Source organism: Pistacia vera, unplaced genomic scaffold (genome assembly GCF_008641045.1).
Source record: "Pistacia vera cultivar Batoury unplaced genomic scaffold, PisVer_v2 Contig672, whole genome shotgun sequence".
Lineage (NCBI taxonomy): Eukaryota > Viridiplantae > Streptophyta > Magnoliopsida > Sapindales > Anacardiaceae > Pistacia > Pistacia vera.
Window position 1 is genome coordinate 155,414 of NW_022196526.1, and position 22,343 is coordinate 177,756.

At 37.2% G+C, this 22,343-nt stretch overlaps 3 protein-coding genes across 5 annotated transcripts; all 3 read left to right on the forward strand.

Annotated features, from left to right (window-relative positions):
- The first annotated feature begins 635 nt into the window (after window positions 1–635).
- LOC116113000 (scarecrow-like protein 14) lies at window positions 636–4,151 on the forward strand. Its single transcript, XM_031399124.1, has 2 exons — window positions 636–3,620; window positions 3,779–4,151. Exon 1 carries the CDS (start codon window positions 1,099–1,101, stop codon window positions 3,538–3,540), a length of 2,442 nt encoding a protein of 813 aa, XP_031254984.1. The 5' UTR covers window positions 636–1,098; the 3' UTR covers window positions 3,541–3,620; window positions 3,779–4,151.
- A 2,625-nt stretch (window positions 4,152–6,776) lies between these two features.
- Window positions 6,777–9,502, forward strand: LOC116113002 (scarecrow-like protein 30). Of its 3 annotated transcripts, none has more exons than XM_031399127.1 (2): window positions 6,777–6,972; window positions 7,196–9,502. In XM_031399127.1, exon 2 carries the CDS (start codon window positions 7,213–7,215, stop codon window positions 9,310–9,312), a length of 2,100 nt encoding a protein of 699 aa, XP_031254987.1. In that variant the 5' UTR covers window positions 6,777–6,972; window positions 7,196–7,212; the 3' UTR covers window positions 9,313–9,502. The 3 variants fall into 3 exon arrangements, with proteins under 3 accessions (XP_031254987.1, XP_031254989.1, XP_031254988.1); XM_031399129.1 differs by having other exon boundaries at window positions 6,777–6,966; window positions 7,186–9,502; XM_031399128.1 differs by having other exon boundaries at window positions 6,777–6,966.
- Window positions 9,503–11,145: 1,643 nt separating this feature from the next.
- LOC116112985 lies at window positions 11,146–22,340 on the forward strand. The gene is given in 3 exon segments (XM_031399109.1): window positions 11,146–13,576; window positions 16,100–18,191; window positions 20,001–22,340. Coding segments are annotated over 3 exon segments (6,321 nt in total). The 5' UTR covers window positions 11,146–11,504; the 3' UTR covers window positions 22,158–22,340.
- The last annotated feature ends 3 nt before the right edge of the window (window positions 22,341–22,343 follow it).

Here is a 22,343-nt window from a genome sequence, read left to right on the forward strand (position 1 = left end):
TAAGCTCTTTTTCCTTACTTTAATAAAATAGATACATAAGGGCTTTAGATTGACAGAAAAAGTGATCAAAATTTATTTCTTAGGAATTGATAAACCGGTGGGTAGAGTTGGAGGTAGTAATGTTCAGATGACGTATATTTTATTTTTAGTATGAAGGGACGGAGAGACTTGCTCCTAAAGCTTTCACCTAACCCACCGGAGAAATGGAATAATTTTACTTGACCAAATATAATGACATTACTAAGCTAGCTTTGCTCCCAAGGCATTCCTTTTTTCTTTTTTCCCCTTGTTTTACCTTGTCATGTCCAAGAGAAAATAAATATTTTATCCTCATTTAGTTTAAGGTGAATTCTTAGGATGTTTCTATAATGTGATTAGTTGGTCAACAACTTGAACTTTGACATCGGACGGTACACGCGCGGTAGGTCCCATCATCTTTGTCTTCACCGATACCATCTTCTAGAGTCTAGACCTTTCCCTTCTCTGCACTCACCCCTACACTAAACCCATTATCTTACTAAAATTTATGTAATCTATTTATACCTCTTCAAGATATTCATTATAAAAATTAAAATGTTTAAAACTAATTTTAATTTTCACTAAATAAATATCTAAGCAGTAGCATGGCTTTAGATTAAGATGAGTCATATGTAGAAATTTGAAGCGGTGGGAATGGCAAGTCAAGCGCAGCGTCGCAGCCAATCATCATAAGGCGTTGACTCTTTTAGCCTGTTAATAGTGTCTTTGAGGCCTTGGATACTTCCCAGAAACACCCCCACCATCTTTATGTATCAAAACACAACTTCCTCCTCCTCTTTGTTTCTTTCCTTATTTATTCAAACCTCAAATCTGTTCCCTTTCTTTCTTTCTGTTTTGCTTCCGCACCGCCCTCAACTTCAGTGACTTGCTGTTTCTTGGTGAGAACCTACCTTGATATCTTTCCAAGTTTACTTTCCACTTTAATATTTTCTTCTTTTGCTTTTACTTCTACCAGTTATTGTTATCTGGGTCTGCTTAGCTCTGGTTTTTCAAATATATCTCTACTTTGAACTTGATTTAGAGTTTAGGTTTCCAAAGTTTACCTTTTGATTTATTTCCATGGATCAAAATACTGCTGGATTCTCTGATATCATAAATGATTTTCAATTCAATGATGCATCCTTTGTATCTAATGTAAATCAATATCCAAATACTGAAAATGGATCCAAGTTCACTATTTCTTCGCCAGATCTCAACTTTTTGGACTACCCTTTTAGTTCCCCTGACCCTGATCCTGGTATATTCACACCATTGTCAACCTCCAGTCCAGAAATAGAGTCTCTTGTTGATTCTGGGAGTTTGATTCTAGATGGAAGCTCCTTTGTTCCCTCAACCGGCTGGAGTCCTGAGGGACAGGCTTCCTCTTCCTCGGATGATAGTGATTCTTCAGACCCGGTTCTCAAATACATAAGCCAAATGCTGATGGAAGAGGACATGGAAGATAAGCCATCTATGTTTTATAACCCTTTTGCTCTTCAAGCCGCCGAGCAATCACTGTACGATGTACTTGGTGAGCAGCAGCCACACTATCCTTCATCCTTTAATCAACCTCAACACCAGCTTTCTGTTGACCTCAATAACGATAGTTTAGCAAGCAACAGTACTCTTTCTAATAGTAGCAACGATGTTAATAGCAATACTGGTGTCTTAACTAGAACCGGTAGTGGTAGTAGTGATTTTGTTGATACTCTGTTGGTTGGCGATATTGGAGAGTATAATCCCTCTCAGTCACAAATCCCACCTTCTGGTGGTTACCATTTCCAATCCAATTCGGAGCAGCCCAATTTGCAGTTTTCAGTTAATCCACCAGAAAGCATGACTAATATCGGGCACGGGTTGATGACTTCTTCTGTGAATGAGCTTCTTGCTCAGAATATGTTTAGTGACACACAGTCTATACTGCAGTTTCAGAGGGGGTTGGAGGAAGCTAGTAAATTCCTTCCGACTGGTAATCAACTGATTATTGATTTGGAAAGCTATGGTTTCTCCAAGGGCCAAAAGGAAGAGACTGCCAAGGTTGTAGTCAAGGAGGAGAAGGATGGGAAAGAAAACTCGCCTGCTGGATCAAGGGGTAGAAAGAATCATGAGCGTGAGGATGCAGGCTTAGAAGAAGAGAGGCAAAATAAGCAATCGGCTGTCTCTGTGGAAGAGGCTGGATTATCTGAGGCTGGATTATCTGAGATGTTCGACAAGGTGTTGCTTCTTGGATGTTTAAAATGTGAGCCTATATTGTGCACCGATGAGGCTCAGGTTCAAACTGTGCATACTGGATCAAGCAACAGCTTGCAGCAGAATGAACAATCCAATGGATCTAATGGCGGGAAATCTCGTGCAAGGAAGGGAAGGAAGAAGGATACAGTGGATTTGAGGACTCTCTTGATTATCTGCGCTCAAGCTGTTGCCACCAATGATTTCAGAACTGCTAATGAGCTACTGAAGCAGATTAGGCAGCACTCTTCACCAACTGGTGATGGGTCTCAGAGGATGGCCCATTACTTTGCAAAAGGCCTTGAAGCGCGTTTGGCTGGCAGTGGAACAGGACATAAAAATTTCTTTACTTGCTTCGCTCCCATGAAAACAGCTGCCACTATATTGAAAGCTTATAAAGTTTATCTTAATGCCTGTCCATTTAAGAAGTTTGCTATTTTCTTTGCAAACCAAATGATTATGAATGTAGCTGAGAAAGCAACAACTCTTCACATTGTAGATTTTGGTATTGTATACGGTTTTCAATGGCCAATTCTCATTCAACTTCTCTCAGAGAGATCTGGTGGCCACCCTCCCAAGTTACGCATAACCGGGATAGAGCTTCCCCAACCTGGTTTCAAACCAGCAGAAAGAATTGAGGAGACAGGTCGTCGCTTGGCAAGGTATTGTGAGCGCTTTAATGTTCCATTTGAGTACAATGGCATAGCATCACAGCACTGGGAAACTGTCAAATTTGAGGACCTCAAGATTAAATCCGATGAGGTGGTTGCTGTGAATTGTCTGTACCGGTTTAAGTACCTGCTTGATGAAACCGTTGAAGTTAACTGTCCAAGGGATGCTGTCTTGAACTTAATCAGGAAGATAAATCCAGCTATTTTTGTCAATTCTGTCGCTAATGGATCGTATAATGCTCCCTTCTTCGTCACACGTTTTCGGGAAGCAATCTTCCACTTCTCCTCATTGTTTGATATGTTTGATTCTACTATGGCCCGTGAAAGTCAAGAGAGATTGTTATTGGAGGAAGAGTTTTATTCACGAGATGCAATAAATGCCATAGCTTGTGAGGGGTTGGAGAGGATTGAGAGGCCTGAGTCATACAAGCAGTGGCATACACGAACCATGAGGGCTGGGTTCAAGCCATTGCCAGTGGACCTGAAGCTGATGGCGAAACTTCGGATTAAGTTGAAGCATTTGTACCACAAGGACTTTGTAATTGATGAAGATGGCAACTGGATGCTGCAGGGATGGAAGGGAAGGATTATCTATGCTTCTGGCAGTTGGGTACCAGCATAGGGTACTGATCAGCACATATCTTAGAAGGAAGAATTGAGAACTATAAGATTCTTCCAGGAGAACTTTGAAAATAAATGAAGGTATTATTCCTAACAAATTTCAGTTTGCTCTCCCTCACTTTAAGTGCACATACGCATATGTGAATCTACTGTTGCTATAATAGTATATTAAGACTATAAGCTTTATTCTGTATGGAAATCTAGAACGAAGCTAACTTTTTTCCATAACATTTTTTCAGGTTACCTAAAGTTGTCCACTTGTCCTTCCTTCTTGCAGAAGAACCCTATCGGCCACTATGTGTGATTAACATATGGTTAAAGGCTGTTGACTAAGCTATGAAGTAGTCTAATGTTATGTATAATACGATTATGGACATTAAACCCTATGATAGAGTAAGGGTTGGAACGTTCTCCAATTCTTATGTTGTGGAGGCTGCTGCCTTGCTTGTCAAAATATTAGTGTAATGAACAGAGGTATTTTTTTCTTGATTGTCAGCCTTGGTTCCGCTGGTAACCAGGGGAGTCTAGATCTTAGCTTTTTGTCTGTATATATTTCCCAGGTTGTGTTTTGGCTCTGTTTACTGCATTAATAAAGTGATTTTTTGGAGTTCATTGTTCTCTTACCCTTCTTTTTTATGTTGATCGTTTCCTTGTGTGAAGTATTAGATGCTGTCTCATATGCTGGTGAATTGTTATTTAGATTCTCTATAATTTTTTTTGGTAAGTAAATTGTATTCGAAAAGGTGTTTATTTAGATTCTCTATAATTTATGATCCAAGTAATAATGGTTTTTAGTTCTCATATGTCAATAGTGGATGTATAAAAGGTTAGGCATTCTTACTTTCAAAAATCAATAAAGGAATAACAGATCAATAATATGAGAACTTTAAGGTCTGAGTGATGGTGCAAATTAAGTCCACTTCCTCTCTCTTATATATATATATATAAAAGTAAAATTTGAATGGTGGCAGGCAAGGACTCCTTGTCAATTCTAATCTCAAACACGTTGCTTCGCCCAGATGAAACGCAAACACGTTCTAAAGAAAAATGATGGAGGTGAGGTGAATCTGGTCCATTCTGGACATATCTCTTTTAGATTGTTTATCGAAAAGTTGAACACTTAAGAGTTGATTGGAAGAGCAAGTGCCCTTTCAAAAGCGGAGCATTTGAAAACTGCTTTAAAAGACAAAAATAATTTTCGACCATTTTTCTTGTTCGGCGGCTGTGTATATAAAATGTGGTATGTATCTTATTTGTATTTTGTTTTCATGAACATATACAACTCACTGTTTCACACACAGTTGTAACTGAGACGTGGCAGCCCGTATGTCAATCAAAAAGTCAAAAAGTGTAATATATTTCCCCCTTGACTCCAGCAGCCTCAAGACAAGAACCAGTCAAAGTGGTTGAGGTTCCCAATGAATACAATAACATTAGCATTCAACATATAATTAATATTCTAAAGTTATGTAACATAAATAATGAAATAATTAACTTGGAGTACAAACTTACATTTCTTGCATAATCAATTCCTAGTTTCTTGAGTAAATAAAAGAGAGATATGGCATTGGGGGTCAACATTACTTTACACCATCTCGTTCAAATAAAAACTTTTAATTTATAAGCAAGAATCCAACACCAGATATTGTTGAACACCCAGCGAAAGAAGGAAGAAAGAGCACAAGTTATTTGCGACAGTCAAAGGGACTGAGAATAGAGATGAAATGAATCTCATTATATTGTAGTTTAAGATAGTCAAAGTAAAAGATCCATTTCAAATGAAGATGAAATGAATCTAGTCATTTACAAAAACCTCCTGCAGCCTGCTGGCCTGGATATATATATATATATATATATATATATATTCTAATTATAATGGGTCCATTATGTTTGGTAAGCATTGTTTTGTTCTTTATTGCTTTATAATTAACTTTATATCATACATACCAAGGAGCTAAACTATAGTTTGTTTTAATTTACTATGGTCCAATGTTTTATATTTGTTTAGTTTTCAACTTTTGAACCAGTACATGCAGATGGTAATTGCTAACCATATAATAGAATAAATGATATACAGTCACGGAGAAGTAGTCAAAACACGTGTATATATAATATTCTCATACAAAACTTTTAATATATTAATTGATGTAATCTTATGTTTGATTGATTGGGATAAACAATTTATATTATTAGTATGATTATGAAACAGAAAGAAATATTAATACATAAATATTTATATGAATGTGACATAAATATAAATATATATATGATAAAAGGAGAAAATCTGTAAATCAAGTTACTTAGATACCTTAAAGTGGAAGCAAGCAAAAGCCAAGAGGTTTCCTAGAAGAAGATCATTTCAAATTTGAAGAATGGTGGTTTGTTTGGGGTGCATTAATTGTGTAAACTCTTTTTTAGATTTTATATTATATATCATACATGGATGATTAGAAAGGTTTGATGAGAATAGTAGTCAATTTGTTACATTATTTGAAACACTATTCTATTTTGAATAGAATATGATAAGATTAAATCAAATAGGATAGGGTTCTGAGAATGTGTTTAGTATATTTTTTTAAAACATATTCTGAAAATATTTAGATTATTTTTTTAACCACCTATATTTTTTAATTTAGCTAAACACCTTTCACAATAAAAGTTTATAAATTAACAAAAACACTTCCATCCACCTAACCGATAGCTAACAACCGACCACCACTGTCGAAAGGTGGTTGTTAGTCAATGAAATGACGTACGATTGACTGGATCTGGTCAATCATGCACCGATCTGACCTTTTTTAATCAGATTCATCATGTATCTGACTATTTTCAGCCATATCGACATACAATCAGTCAGTTCAGTTGATCGTGTATCGATTCGACGTTGACGATGGTAGTGGCAATGACTAGCATTTGGTGGTGGTTGCTAGTGTGCTATCGTGGCTTGGGTGAATAGAGGTATTTTTATTAATTTATAAACTTTTATTGTGAAAAATAATTACAGTTAAATAGAATATGGTTGGATTTTGAATGGAATAGTCCGTATTAAAACAAACATGTTTTTTTACTGTATCTTTATGTTGCATTTCATTCACATTCACATCACATGTAGATGATGATGTTGGTCAAATTCCTTGTGGATCAAGCTTTGTGTTTGCCTTAAAAGTCAACCTTATCTTAGATTTCCTCTCCTCCTGAGTCCTTACTAGCAACATAAAAGGATTACCCATTTTGTGTCTTAAAACGCAAATGACATGGCGGCTGCTCTTGTCTCACTAGATACAGTATTTTCCCGGAAGGTTCAATAAATTTTAAAATTAAAACTGCATCAATTGCCTCCTTTTTATATTCTAGGAGCCAACGCCACTTACTAGTATCCATTACCATTATTTCTCTTTTCTCTTTAATATGCCAAGCTTTTTTTGAGGTAAAGGTACTCTTGAATCTTCTTCAACTGTTCACTTTTTTCTTCTCAATCTGTTAATTATTTATTTGTTCCTTGTTTTTCAGTTTCAGAATTTGCATCTTTTTTTTTCCTGACAAGTTTGAATATTAAATTTCTATTCTAGTCTTTTGATTAAGTTCATTTCTTCATCCCCAAAATCTAGCCAGAAGTTTCAGATTTTAATTTCATTTTTAACTCAAGATTTTTTCAGTGACCAGAAAGGAGTCTATGGATACCCTTTTTGAAGGATTTCCTGCTTCCATGAATGAAATGAAATTTGATCACCATGGCTCAGTTTCATCTTATTCAAATCAGAATCTGGTTAATGGATTTAAACTCAATCATGACTCAATAGATCATCATCCACCAATTCTTCACACCAATCCACCAAGTGATTCTTTTCCATCTTGGGACTCGGGCTCAGATGGAGATTCTCCGGACAGCTCTGACCACTCTACTGCTGTTCTCAAGTACATTAGTGAAATCCTTATGGAAGAAGATTTGGAGGGAAAACCCTGCATGTTGCAGGACTGTCTGGCCCTCCAAGCTGAAGAAAAATCCTTCTATGATGTCCTTGGCCAGAAATACCCCCCTTCACCTAATCATGTCCTTCCTTCTCTCAGAAAATACCTTGAGAACCCAGATGATAAATTCCCCAGGAGTTCTAGCAGTACCGATAGCTGTGACAGCTATTATTCTTCTACCAATTTGATTGATTCTCCAGAAAGTACCTTTCTGGTGCCAAATATGTTCAGTGAGATGCAGATGCAGTCCTCCAATCAATTCAGTGGAGAAGTAGGGGAAGCTAGCAACTTTATTTTAAATCTGGACAGTGTTGTTTTTGCGCCGAAGAGCAGCCCGCCACTGCATCGAGAACAGGTTTTGGCGAGCTCAGTTAGGGATGGGAGGCAGCATTCATCTACCGGATCAAGGGGAAGGAAAATTGACCAGCGCGAGGGTAGTGATGAGCTTGAAGAAGGGAGGAATAACAAGCATTCAGCTCTTTCTCTTACAGAGTTTGAGCAATCAGAGATGGATGAAATATTGCTGATGTGCAAGTCTGGGAACAATGAGTCTCCGTCATGTTCTCCAGGGCCAAACGGATCAAACAGGAAACCACAACAGAATGGACAATTAAAAGGGTCTAATGGTAGAGCAACACGTACAAAGAAAAAAGTTTATAAAGGAGAGGTAGTAGATTTGTGGTCTCTGCTAACTCAATGTGCACAAGCTGTGGCTAGTAATGACCAAAGGTCTGCAAATGAGCTACTGAAGCAGATTAGGCAGCACTCTTCTGCTTTTGGTGATGGAAACCAAAGATTGGCTCATTACTTTGCTAATGGCCTTGAGGCACGTCTTGTTGGCACTCAGACACCAATATATTCGCATATAAGTAATAGAGCATCCGCAGCTGATATCCTGAAGGCTTACCGGGTTCATGTTACTTCCTGCCCCTTCACCAGGATGTCATTTTATATGGCAAACAGAACGATTGCAAAACTAGTTGAGAAAGCAACAAGGCTTCACATTATTGACTTTGGCATTTGCTATGGTTTTCAGTGGCCGTGCTTGATTCAGCTTCTTTCAGAAAGGAGTGATGGACCTCCCATGCTTCGCATCACAGGCATTGAGCTTCCCCAACCAGGTTTCCGGCCAGCAGAAAGAGTTGAAGAGACAGGGCGTCGCTTAACAAGTTACTGTGAAAGATTTAATGTCCCATTTAAGTACCATGTCATAGCAAAGAAATGGGAAACCATCAAATTAGAAGATCTTAAGATTGACAGAGATGAGGTAACAGTGGTTAACTGTTTGTATCGAATGAAAAACCTCCCAGATGACACAATGATAGATAGCAGCCCAAGGGATACCGTCTTACAATTGATCAAGAATATTAATCCAGATTTATTCATCCATGGGACTGTTAATGGCGCTCACAACGCACCTTTCTTTCTCACACGATTCCGGGAGGCATTATTCCACTTCTCTGCATTGTTTGATATGTATAATGTTAATGTAGCGACAGAAGATGAGGGGAGGATGCTGTTTGAAAGAGAAGTATTTGGAATGGATGCTGTGAATACCATTGCATGTGAAGGTATAGAGCGAGTGGAAAGGCCAGAGACGTATAAGCAGTGGCAGGTGAGATCTCAGAGGGCTGGGTTCAGGAAACTGCCATTGGACCAGAAAATTTTTGAAACAGTGAGGAATAAAGTGAAATCAAAATATCATCAGGATTTTATTGTTGACGAGGATGCCAATTGGATGCTGCAGGGATGGAAAGGAAGAGTAATCCATGCTCTTTCTTTCTGGAAACTTGTTCAAGACTAGGAGTGGCTCATAAGGTGTAGCAAGTTTTCTTTCTTTTTTTTTGTTTTTTGCTACTAGTTATTGTACAGCCATATGGCTTAATAGTGGCAACAATATGTAGTCTGCTGATCAGCTGTTGTTATTATGTAATATGGGAAATTTCAGTGCTTTTAGTTTGCGATTTGTTGAGTTAACAAACATTTTTTCAGAAGTAACTGGATTAATAGGAAGCGACGCCTGTAATTGAGCCGACTACATTGGTTAATAGTAGCAAAAATTATAAAGAGCCAACAACATGGCTTAATAGTAGCAACAATCGCAAAACGCTTTATCTAAAACATATTTTCTTAGTTTAGTGGACTCGAACGTTATAAATTAAATCCTAGAACTCATTCGTTAAGCGATGTAGGAGGTGACACTATGTTATTGTGTTTATATTCTTCAGTCTTAAGTGATCTTACTGCAACAGGCATGAGCCTTCTTTTGTTAATAGCATAAGTTATAATCTTGGAAGCAGTTCACTTTCCATTTTGATTTTTGAGGGTGTTGTGAAATATATAACATATCAAGACTATAAATAGGTGAAATAAACTACAAATCATATAAGATTTAATAATTTAACAAGTTTCGTAAAGTCTGCGTCTATGGAGAAGAGAAAAATTATACCCACAACCACATGAGCAATTATGTAAGACTAGATCTACTAAAACCTTACAACACATTATAAGATTATGATCAGTATGACTGATTCTATGACATGTGAAGGATTGAAAGATGGAGTAGGCAGTATGTCACCAACACAAAGCAGTGGGTGGAGCTGGATATTCTGCAAGCAGGTGTAGCGACAAGCAGTTACTTCTATTTGAGTTGGTGATGTATTGTCATTATATATTAGTTTAAAGGTCTAAGATAGTGCAAGGAAAAGTTCAGTTTGGGGTGCAATGAATCTGTACATGATGACAATTGCAATCACCAAGGCTTTTCAGTTTTTTATTAGCAAGCTATTAATGGTATTATAATTTAATTTAAATATGAGTGCGTCCCTTTGATTGGTGGAGCTGCATCAGCTAATTAAGCTACGTTCTGAGTCAAAAGCATAATCTTTTGGGATCATATTCTTTGTTGGTGGCTTTAAACAAACATTATTTTCAATTGATACAATCCAAATCCAATTTTCAGTGCAGTTGTGGGGTCTTCATTCTAAGTTAAGATAAGGGGGATTGGAGCTTTTCTGGTTCCTGTTCACTGGAGGATCTGTTGAGGAGAGAAAGACGTTGGCAAGGAATTGCTAATATGTTAGGTTGCAGTCAAGGACAGAGACATTGCAGGATTATTTAAATAATAAGAGGAGAAAAATAATTGTCGGTATGCCAATAACTCTGTTAGAATTACCTAGAATAACATTCATCAATCATCTTATATATGAAGACAAAGTCAATACTGCAACAGTTAACTATTAGTATTATTTGGAAGGAAAACAAAACATTTATCTTTGTTCATCAAATAAATTCCTATTTCTCTCCATATTTTTTATTTGATTTAGCATAAGTAGTAGTCAATTCAGTTGGATAGATTTTTTGGAAGAAATTTTTACATTAAATTACACTCATACTAATTAAGTTATTTGGAGTTTGGTTTTAATTTGTATATTAATATTACATCATCTATAAATAAGTACATGCTAAATTATAATTAATTTGACTGCAAATAATATGTTACATTCGATGTATTATTGACTCTCTCGTTCTTGGAAGCCTACATGTCAACAATTGCTTTTACATCATCAAGAATTGTCAGCCATATCTTCAAATTCAAAGTCAAACATTTTCCAACGATTTTAAATGGATGAATTCTTTCTCATTAAAACAGCCAGCCTTTTCCTTTATCAGCAGAAGCATATCTCCATTCTAATTACCATATCTATATACTTACACTTGAATTCTCTCTTATCTTCAACCCAATGCTAAGCTTTCCTTAAGGTACTCATCCTTTCTTTATCTGTTCCTCTTCCTTCTAGCTTGTTTTTACTGCTTTCAGGCTTCAGTTTTAGCTCATTAATCCTGTTTATTTTCGGTTCTTTTAATACTAGTCTTGTAATTTTGGAGAATTAATTCAATAGAACTTTGTAGAAATGTTTGGCCTTCCGTCTCTTTATCTTTGATTTGCATCATAATCTTGAAAATCAACATTGATTCAATTCTCCTGCATAGTGTATGGATACACTTCTTGAAGGATATTCTAGTTCAATGAATCATTTGCAAGTTGACCGTGGCTTAGTTGATCAATTTGAACTCAACCCTGACCTCATAGATCCTCTTGATCCATCTTTCCTTCCAACCTATCCAACCCCTCTTAGTGATTTTTCTCCATCTTCTAGTATTGACAAATATGGAGATCCTGCAGACATCAGTGAACCCTTTCATGCAACTCTCAGGTATATAAATTATATGCTCATGGAAAAAGACCTGGAGGACAAGACATGCATGTTACAGGATTCTTTGGCTCTTCAAGCTGCTGAAAAATCCTTTTATGATGTCCTTGGCCAGAAATACCCCCATTCAACAAATCATTATCCTTCATGTTATAACTCAGAGAACCCGGATAATTATTGCAATACTAGTAGCAGCGCTGATAACAGTAACAGCAGTACTACTGCTAACAACTTAGTTCATCTCAACTGTACACGTAATCAATTCTCTCTTATTGACTCTCCTGAAAGTACCTTTCTGGTACCCAATTTATGTAGTGAGATACACCATTTTGGACTTTTCAGTCGAGGCAAAGTTAGTAATTCCCTTTCTAATGATGATACTGTCGTCCCAAACACTGGCTTATTATATTCTGGAGAAGAGGTGGTAGCTAGCATAGCAAAGGACATAACACACAGTTCGAACCATTATCAGCTAGAGGGTTGTAATTATCTTGAAGAAGGGAGAAGAAACAAGCATTTTGCGCATTCTCTTTCTGAACATGAACCACTGGAGGTGTTTGACGAAGTATTGCTTTGTAAATGTGAGAATAAGTCGGTACCATGTTTAATTCACGGATTGTGGCAAGATGGATCAAGAGAAAAGGTGCAGCAGATTGGCCAGTCGAAAGGGTCTAATAGCGGAACAACACGCACGAAGAAGAAAGGAAAAAAGAGAGAAGTAGTGGATCTGTGGACTCTTTTAACCACGTGTGCACAAGCTGTGGCTAGCTATGATCAAAGGACTGCAACTCAGCTCCTAAAGCAGATTAGGCAGCATTCTTCACCTTTTGGCGATGGAACTCAAAGATTGGCCTATTACTTCGCTAAGGGTCTTGAGGCACGCCTGGCTGGCGCCCAGACACCGATCTCTATACATCTATATAGTAGGGCATCGGCTGCTGATATGATACAAGCTTACAAGGTATATGTTACATCATGCCCCTTCGATAGGATTTCATTTTTTATGGCAAACCGGACGATTTTGAAACTTTCAGAAAAAGCAACAAGGCTTCACATTATTGATTTTGGCATTGGCTATGGTTTTCAGTGGCCTTGCCTTATTCAGCGTGCTTCCAAAAGGCCAGGTGGTCCTCCCAGGATCCGCATTACAGGTATTGATTTCCCTCAACCAGGTTTCCGGCCCGCAGAAAGAGTTGAAGAGACAGGGCAGAGATTAAAATCTTACTGTGAGAGGTTTAATGTCCCATTTGAATACAATGCAATAGCAGAGAAATGGCAGAATATTCAATTCGAGGATCTCAAGATTGACACAGAAGAGATAACAGTTGTTAATTCTACGTACCGGATGAAACATCTGCCGGATGACACAGTGCTCATTAAGAGCCCAAGAGATGCTGTTTTAGAATTGATAAAGAAAATTAATCCAAACATATTCATCCATGGGGTTGTTAATGGCACCCACGATGCCCCATTCTTTCTTGCACGTTTCCGTGAGGCACTATTCCATTTTTCTACTCTGTTTGATATGTTTGAGGCTAATGTGCCTCGCGAAGATCAGGGGAGGATGCTGTTCGAGAGAGAAATATATGGAAAAGATTCGATGAATGTGATTGCTTGTGAGGGTATAGAGAGGGATGAAAGGCCAGAGGCGTATAAGCATTGGCAGTCAAGGAATTTGAGAATTGGGTTCGAGCAGCTGGCACTAGATAAAGATATTTTGAAGAGCGTGAAGACTTTAGGAAAGTTGAATTATCATAAGGACTTTGTTATTGATGAAGTCGGTCAGTGGATGCTGCAGGGATGGAAGGGGAGAATAACCCATGCCCTTTCTTTCTGGAGACCCGTCCAGGATTGATAAAGCCGGTGGATCATGAGATCCTGTGAATTGTATTTCTCTAATTTTTTATACTTTAGCCATATGGTTTGTTCTACTGATGTAAGAGAAAAATGCTTTAACACCAGGTTATCAATGGTATTGTGATGATAAACAAAATTGTTCCTCTTCTTAAATCAGTAACATCAGGTTTCGAGTAATTGTCTAGCAAAAGAAAAAAGTGTAAATTATTAAGGGATTCTTATTAAAAATTAGTTTAAAGGTCTAAGATAATGCAAGCAGAAGTTTCTGTTTCGGCTGCAGCTGCAATCACGGTGGACAGATTCCCTTTTGACTGCTCGTACAACATCAGCTAAGCTACTCAGTAAAAGGCATAATCTTTTGGGATTATTTCTTTGCTTGGAGGCTATAAACAAACATTATACAATCAGTTGCATCCGTGAAACAGGTGGTGTATTATGGAGTCTTTGCTTCATTTTCTTTGAATAAATTTACTAAAGGAGAATGTTGAGGCTCTTTACCTCTTTTGGTTTCCTTGTGATTAAGAATATAATTCTTACAGGGATTAGGAAGGTAGTTCCTAATAGGAACTGTGTATCTCCATTAGCCTACTGATATAGGATGATGAGAATTAATTAGCTTATAATAGATAGAACTATGTTTGTCGACATGAGGGGGAGATACTAAATACTATTTGTTTGGGGCTTTGGTAGGTATTAATTATATTATCTCACCTAGTAATGTATTTGGGTATTTCACATATTGTTAATCTTGGGTCCGTTTGATATGCTTCCGCAAATTCATGACAGAGAATATGAGGTATCTATGAAAGATGTGAGATTGTTGAATTTTGAACTACTAATGCAGTTTTATTTCTATATACAATATGAGCTTGCTGAAAGTTTCCTGGAAGGAGATAGTTGAAGTTGAAAACTTTTTGCCTAATAATTTAGAATCACGAGAAATCACCTTTGTTTTTATAACAGGGATCTACTGAAGATATTTACAAGGTAACACGGATTCATACTTTTTCTGGGTAATGATCATTCAAGAAAGGCAGAGACTAAGAGACAGATGTAGGGAATAGATTGGCAGATTCAGATAGTGGGAATTAAAGCAGTCATATATTGGAGCATCTAATTCAAATAATAGGAGGAAAAAACAAAACACCCAACAACTTTCTAGATTCATACTTTCTAGTATGAGCCTACCATCAATACTTTTGTATGACACAGGTTTTAGCCTATTAAACCACATAAAGAATCATACCACTCGAATTCGTTATCTTTTGTTGGTGTATTAATATAGGAAAATTAATTAAAGTCTGAATTTTATTGGGAATAATATATATATATATAATCTTTAGGTTATTTAAAAAATTTTATATTTGAGTTCCTTCTTAACTAATAATAGAGGTATCATTAGAGTTTTTATTTGATTAATAATTTTAAGATCTCGAAAAATTAATTTTAATAATTTTAGGCTCTCGAAAGATTAATTTTGATCGATAATTTTAAGATTTTAACAAATTAATTAAGGTATATATAAATTGGTTTAAAAATCATTCAATTTTATATATATATAAAAATAAAAAAACCTTAAAGGTTACTACCTCAAGATTAGTTGAATCTTGCGGCGTTGAGTCTTTGTCGGGGACAAACACATCCCACCACTCTACTCGTAATGCAAGAAAATTGGGTTCACAGCTGGCATGGCCTACATGTAGTCAATTGCTTTTACATGAAGACAAGCTATTTGTCATATTTGTCTTAAAAGTCAAAGTAATATCAGATTAATAGTATTAGTGATTACTGGTAAGACTTACCGATGCTGCAGGAAATAAAACACTAATAAATATGTTATATAAAGTGAGACGATAACTAATAATAAAAAACTAAATTTAATAAATTTAATTTTTTGTTTTATTCTTTTATTTATTTTTTATTTTATTTTATATAAAAATATTTATAAAATTTCTTCATAAAAATCTTATAATGAATATAATACATTTGATTTTTTTTTTTTATCATCTTATTTTATATAAAAATATTTATAAGATTTATTAGGAAGAATAATACGAAAATCTGGCTAAAATTTAGAACAGTATTATGATACTGGTCAATATATGCCATGGCGGCCATTTTTGTCTCATTTAACCGACCCTTTTATTACTTAGCATATCCCTTCTCACCAGGTGTGTTTAGCTACATGTCATTCTCTCTTATCTAGAACCCAAAGCTAAGGTACTCTCCCTCCTTTAATTGTTCTTTTTTTTTTCATGATATGAATCTCTCTATTCTGTATTCTTGCAGTACTATTTCAGCTGATTTTTCAGTTGTTTAGTCATTTATCCATCTTTTTTTTTTTTTTTTTTTTTAAAATTCTTGGCAAGTAGAATATTTATTGTCTATTCAATCGGGACTTGTGCAAAGATTTGGTTTTCTTTTGTGAATCTTTGATTCTTTTTAGTTAAGCAAGGCAGCAGAACCATAAGTTCATAATTTTCATGTTCTTTCCCTCAAAATCCTCTCTTGATCATCAAATTGGTTCTTTATGAATACACTGCTCCAAGGATTTTCTAGTTCCATGAATCATTTGCAACTTGACCCTGGTTTAGTTTCAGTCTATTCAAATCAGAATCACGGCCTTAAAGATCTTTCAGACCCTCTTAGTGATATAATTTCACCTTCTAGTATGGGCTCAATTGGGGATTCTCCAGACACCAGTGAGCTCTCTCAAACAACTCTCAAGTATATAAGCGAGATGCTTATGGAAGAAGATCTGGGAGATAAGACGTGCATGTTGCAGGACTGTATGGCCCTCCAAGCTGCCGAAAAATCCTTCTATGATGTTCTTGGCCAGAAATACCCCCCTTCACCAAATCAATTCTCTTCATCTTTCAATCAAAACTCACAGAGCCCAGATGATTATTGCACCACTAGTAGCGGTGCTGATAGCAGTAATGACAGTACTGTTACCAACAACTTGGTTCAGCCCAATTGGATAAGTAATCAGTCCTCTCTTATTAAGTCTACTCAAAGTACCTTTCTTTTACCAAATTTATATAGTGAGATACAGCCTGTTGGTCTTTTCAGTGAATTACGGGAAGTTAGTAATTCCCTTCCTAACGATGATACTGTCACTTCCAAGATTAGCCGCCTATCAAAATCTAGAGAAGATGTAGTAGCCAGCGTAGCAGAGGACGGGAAACACAGTTCACCAGATGCGTCAAGGGGAAGGAAAGGTTATCAGCTAGAGGATGGTAATTATCTTGAAGAAGGAAGGAGCAAGAAGCATTTGGCGCTTTCAGTTTCTGAATATGAGCCATCGGAGGAGTTTGATGAAGTGTTGTTATGTAAATGTGAAAATAATAGTTCTGCATCATGTTTGTTTCACGGATTGGGGAAAAATGGAATAGGTGGAAAGATGCAGCAGACTGGGCAGCCAAAAGGGTCTAATGGTGGAACAACACGCACAAAGAAAAAGGGAAAAATGAGGGAAGTGGTGGATTTATGGACTCTATTAACTCTTTGTGCACAAGCTGTCGCTAGCTATGACCAAACTACTGCAACTGACCTCTTAACGCAGATTAGGCAGCATTCTTCTTCTTCTGGTGATGGAACTCAAAGATTGGCCCATTACTTTGCTAATGGTCTTGAGGCCCGTCTGGCTGGCACCCAGAAACCGATTTCTACACATCTCAATAGTAGGGCGTCGGCTGCTGATGTTTTACAAGCTTACAGGGCATATATTTCATCGTGCCCCTTCAATAGGATGTCCTTTTACATGGCAAACCGAACGATAATTAAAGTATCAGAAAAGGCAACAAGGATTCACATAATTGATTTTGGCATTGGCTATGGTTTTCAGTGGCCTTGCCTTCTTCAGAATCTTTCAAAAAGGTCGGGTGGTCCTCCCAAGATCCGCATGACAGGCATTGAATTTCCTCAGCCAGGGTTCCGACCTGCAGAAAGGGTTGAAGAGACTGGGCGACGATTAAAATCTTACTGCGAGAGGTTTAATGTCTCGTTTGAATACACTTCTATAGCAGAGAAGTGGCAGAATATCCAATTAGAGGATCTCAAGATTGACAGAGAAGAGATGACAATTGTTAATTCTATGTACAGGATGAAACACCTGCCCGATGACACAGTGGTCATTAGTAGCCCAAGAGATACTGTTTTAGAATTGATCAAGAAAATTAATCCTGACATATTCATCCAAGGAGTTGTTAATGGTACCCACAATGCACCTTTCTTTCTCCCACGCTTCCGTGAGGCACTATTCCATTTTTCTGCATTGTTTGATATGTTTGAGGCTAATTTACCTCGTGAAGATCAGGGGAGGATGCTATTTGAGAGAGAAATATATGGCAAAGATTCGATGAATGTTATTGCATGTGAGGGTATGGAGAGGGTTGATAGGCCAGAGACTTATAAGCAATGGCAGGCAAGGAATCTGAGAATTGGGTTCAGGCAACTCGCGCTGGATAAGGATTTGTTGAAGAATGTGAGGTCTTTGGTGAAATCCAACTTTCATCCAGATTTTGTTCTCGATGAAGTCAGCAATTGGATGCTGCAGGGATGGAAGGGGAGATTAATTTATGCTCTTTCTTTCTGGAAACCTGTCCAGCCTTGATTAAAACCAGACCTATGAATACTTCTAGCTGGTGCATCATGAGATTCTGTGAAGTACTTTTCTTTAGTATTTTGTTCTGTAGCCATATGCTGATGTAAGAGAAAAATTAAATGCTATATAGTCAATTTTCTATGCTGTTGTGATGATTGAAGTATATAAAATTCCTACACTAGTTTGCTTAGATCTAAATTGGATCATAGAGAGCAGATGAATGGAAAAGAAAGTCTAGGGAGAATTTTAGATGGGAGTGTAGAGAATTAAGAAAGCTGCTAAAGAAAATTACACTAGTGTATAGAGGGAGTGAAGTCTGTTGGCTGGTAAGGCAATTGGCATGTAAATGATGAATTTTTATTTATTTTTTTTCTTGGTTGTAGCTCAAAATCAGATTCCTTCAATTCTTTTTAACATGCCTTATGTGGATATAAGTTAAGCTAGAATTCAAGTGTAGGTGTGAAATATTGGGGTAATACTTGGAAGGTTGCTTTTCATTTTGAATGCGCAAGCCTAGAGACATTCAAGCAGACAGTTTCATAACCGAAGGCATGGCCTTAGAGAATTCAAATACAACCTAAAAAAATCTTCAAAAATAAATGGCAACACCAAGAAATTATCGCTATTCGCTCACTATTCTACCAAGCACGCTAATTTGGTAGTATTTTGATTATAATGATATCCTGGTTTAATAATAAGCACACTCAACAGGAAAGAAAGAGAGACAGCACCTGTACTCATTCTCCAGTCAGAGTATTCACTGTATAATCACCTATATTTTAGCATGAACTTTATGGTATTTTACATTTGATTTGCAATTCCAATTAAAAGAGGTACAAATTATGAACTCAATTGAAAAAAAAAAAAAGATTCATACAAATTTAGGTCGGTGTGTGCTACAGCTTAGCATAATTTTTGGCATAGGTATTGGCTTAAAGGCTCTCCTATTTTTGAACCTACTAAAATTAGAGAGTGACGAGTTTCCAATTTACCATATATGATTACTTTCCACTTCTCAAATGTATCATACATCTTAATTAAACAACAGGTTATTGATAGATTATTCAAAAAAGTCTACGGGATTTCTTGTAATAAGCCAATGAAGTCCAGAACTCGTCTCTAAAAGCAAATATGTACAAGAATGGATCTTTTACCCTGTTTAATCTTCAAGTTGAGGAATTTGCTACATGATGAAAAGATAAGACGTCTGACTTGTGTAAATAGAATGTATCAAAATAGAATACCGTTTAATTACTTCATAAAACTTTGAACCCAAGTACGTGGTTGACAAGTAAAGAACATTATTTACAGAAATCTGATGATTCACTTCTCAACAACTTTATAATGTGGTCAATTGCTTGTTCATCAAGACGCATAGTATGTCTCCTCATTGGCTTAGAGACAACCAAAGTGGCCTAACACTAATCATTCAAACTGGTGAAGATTAAATGGCGGCTGTTTCTGTGTCACAGAATTGACTTTTCCTGGCCTTATTACCACTTTAGCTGAATCTGTGTATGGGCATACTCAGGGTTCTAATATTCCAGAATCAATAAGGTTTCTTAGAGGCTACTCTTGATTGTCTTGCCTTTCATCTGGTCTTATCACTTTCACTTCATAATTTCATTCTTTTCTGTGTTCTTTTGGTATTGTTTAGTTATATCCAGTCCTGTTGGTGGGTCTCTTATAATCAAGATTCAAGGCTTCATTTTTTTCATGCAACCAACCGTATTCTGCCGTAAGTTTCTGTTGAATAACCAAATAGAGGAATACACTTATTGAAGATCAGACTTCTATTCAGTTCTTTTCACATAGGTGTTTATGGATAGCTTTCTCCAAGAATTACATGGTTCTATGTACGGATTTAAATTTGACAATGGTTCAATTTCATCGGTCTTTCAAAATCTGAATCTTGAAAGTGGTGACTCCACATATCCTCATCCACCTTTTATTCCGACCAGTTCACAGCTTCCTATTGATTCAGCTCCATTTTCAGACGCAAACCCTAACAGAGATTCTCCATATAATGCATGCGATGACGATGACTCTGCTAATTCTGTTCTCAAGTACATAAGTGAGATGCTTATGGGAGAAGAATTAGAAGACAAGAACTGCATGTTGCAGGATTCTTTGGCCCTCCAAGCTGCTGAAAAATCCTTCTATGATGTCCTTGGCCAAAAATACCCTCCTTCGCCAAATCAAATTCTTCCTTGTTTCAATCAGAACATCTACAGTCCAGATGATTATTTCATTATGGGAAGCAGTAACAATAGCAGTAATAGCTATACAATTGCTAGTAGCCTGGTTGAATCTAATTATATTTGTGATCAAACCCTACTTCAAAGTTCTCTTATTAACTCTCCGTTTAGTACCTTTTTGGTACCAGATTTGTATAGTCAGATACAACCTTTTGAATGGTTCCGGGGAGGAATAGGAGAAGCTGGTAAGGGACATCTTAATGGCGGTGTAAATGTTGCTGCCCAAAGCAACTTATTGAAGCCTTCGAAGCCAGAAGTAGTGGCAGTAACCATGGCAGAGAAGACTATAAGTTATTCTCCTCCAGATGGGTTAGGAGGTCGTAAAATTTATCAGCGTGATGATAATGATTATCTTGAAGATGGGAGGAGCAAGAAGCATCCTGCATTTTCTCTTGCAGACCCGGACGAAACAGAGATGTATGATGACGTATTACTCAGCAACGCTGAGAATAACAATTCAGAATTGTGTTCTCTTCATGGACCAATCCAGAATAGATCAAGTGAGGAGTTGCAACATAACAGACAGGGAAGAACGAAACACACAAAGAAGAAACGGGGTAACAGAAGAGAGGTGGTGGATTTGCGTAATCTACTGACTCAATGTGCACAAGCTGTGGTTAGCTATGAACAAAGGACTGCAAATGAACTACTGAAACAAATCAAACAGCACTCTTCTGCAATTGGAGATGGAACTCAGAGAATGGCGCATTATTTTGTTAATGGTCTTGAGGCACGACTCGATGGCACAGAAACTCCAGCCTATAGCCCAACTGTAAGTAACAGAATATCTGCAGCTGATATCCTAAAAGTTTACAGGTTATTTAGTTCAGTGTGCCCCTTCAAGAAAATGTCAGTTTTCCTTTCAAACAAAACCATTATGAAACTGTCAGAGAAAGCAACAAGGCTCCACATCATTGATTTTGGCATCCTTTGCGGTTTCCAATGGCCTAATCTTATCCAATGTCTATCGGCTAGGCCTGGTGGACCTCCCAAGCTTCGTATAACAGGAATTGAATTTCCTCAACCGGGATTTCGACCTGCAGAAAGAGTTGAAGAGACAGGGCGTCGCTTGAAAAGATACTGAGAGAGGTTCAATGTACCATTTGAGTACAATGTCATAGCGCAGAAATGGGATACTATTCAAGTTGAGGATATCAACATTGACAGGGATGAGATGACTGTTGTTAACTGTTTGTACCGGATGAGGAGCATACCGGATGAGACAGTGGACTTCGTTAACAGCCCAAGGGACATTGTTTTAAGACTAATAAAGAGAATTAATCCAGATATCTTCATCCACGGGGTGGTTAATGGTACTTACAGTGCACCATTCTTCATCACAAGATTCCGGGAGGCTTTGTTCCATTTCTCTGCACTGTTTGATATGCTTGAGGCCACTATACCTCGCGAAGATCAACAGAGGTTGATGTTTGAGAGAGAAACATTCGGGAGAGATATCATGAATGTGATTGCCTGTGAGGACATACAGAGGATTGAAAGGCCGGAGACTTACAAGAAGTGGCAGGTTAGAAATGCCAGGGCTGGGTTCAGGCAACACCCATTAGATAAGGAAATATTGAGGGAAATGAAGAGTTTAGTGAAATCAGGTTACAATTCAGATTTTGTTATCGATGAGGATGCCAAGTGGATTCTCCAAGGGTGGAAAGGGAGAGTGAGTTATGCTCTCTCTTGCTGGAAACCTATCCAGGAGTAGCTCCACTGCCATATTGTTAAGGTTATACCCATTACCCAATGGCTAAATGGATTCAACTTTCATATTATCATACCTTTACTCTGTTTCAACCGCTGTGCGGTAGTCGTAGAACGTAATGCCAGGTTTAGATGATTTTTGCTTGATGATTTTGGGCATTAATATATCTTACAATATGTTCATTTATTT

Excerpts from the sequence above, each read along its gene's own strand:
- LOC116113002 (XM_031399127.1), top strand. The coding sequence starts at position 7,213 with ATGGATACCCTTTTTGAAGGATTTCCTGCTTCCATGAATGAAATGAAA.
- LOC116113000 (XM_031399124.1), top strand. The coding sequence starts at position 1,099 with ATGGATCAAAATACTGCTGGATTCTCTGATATCATAAATGATTTTCAA.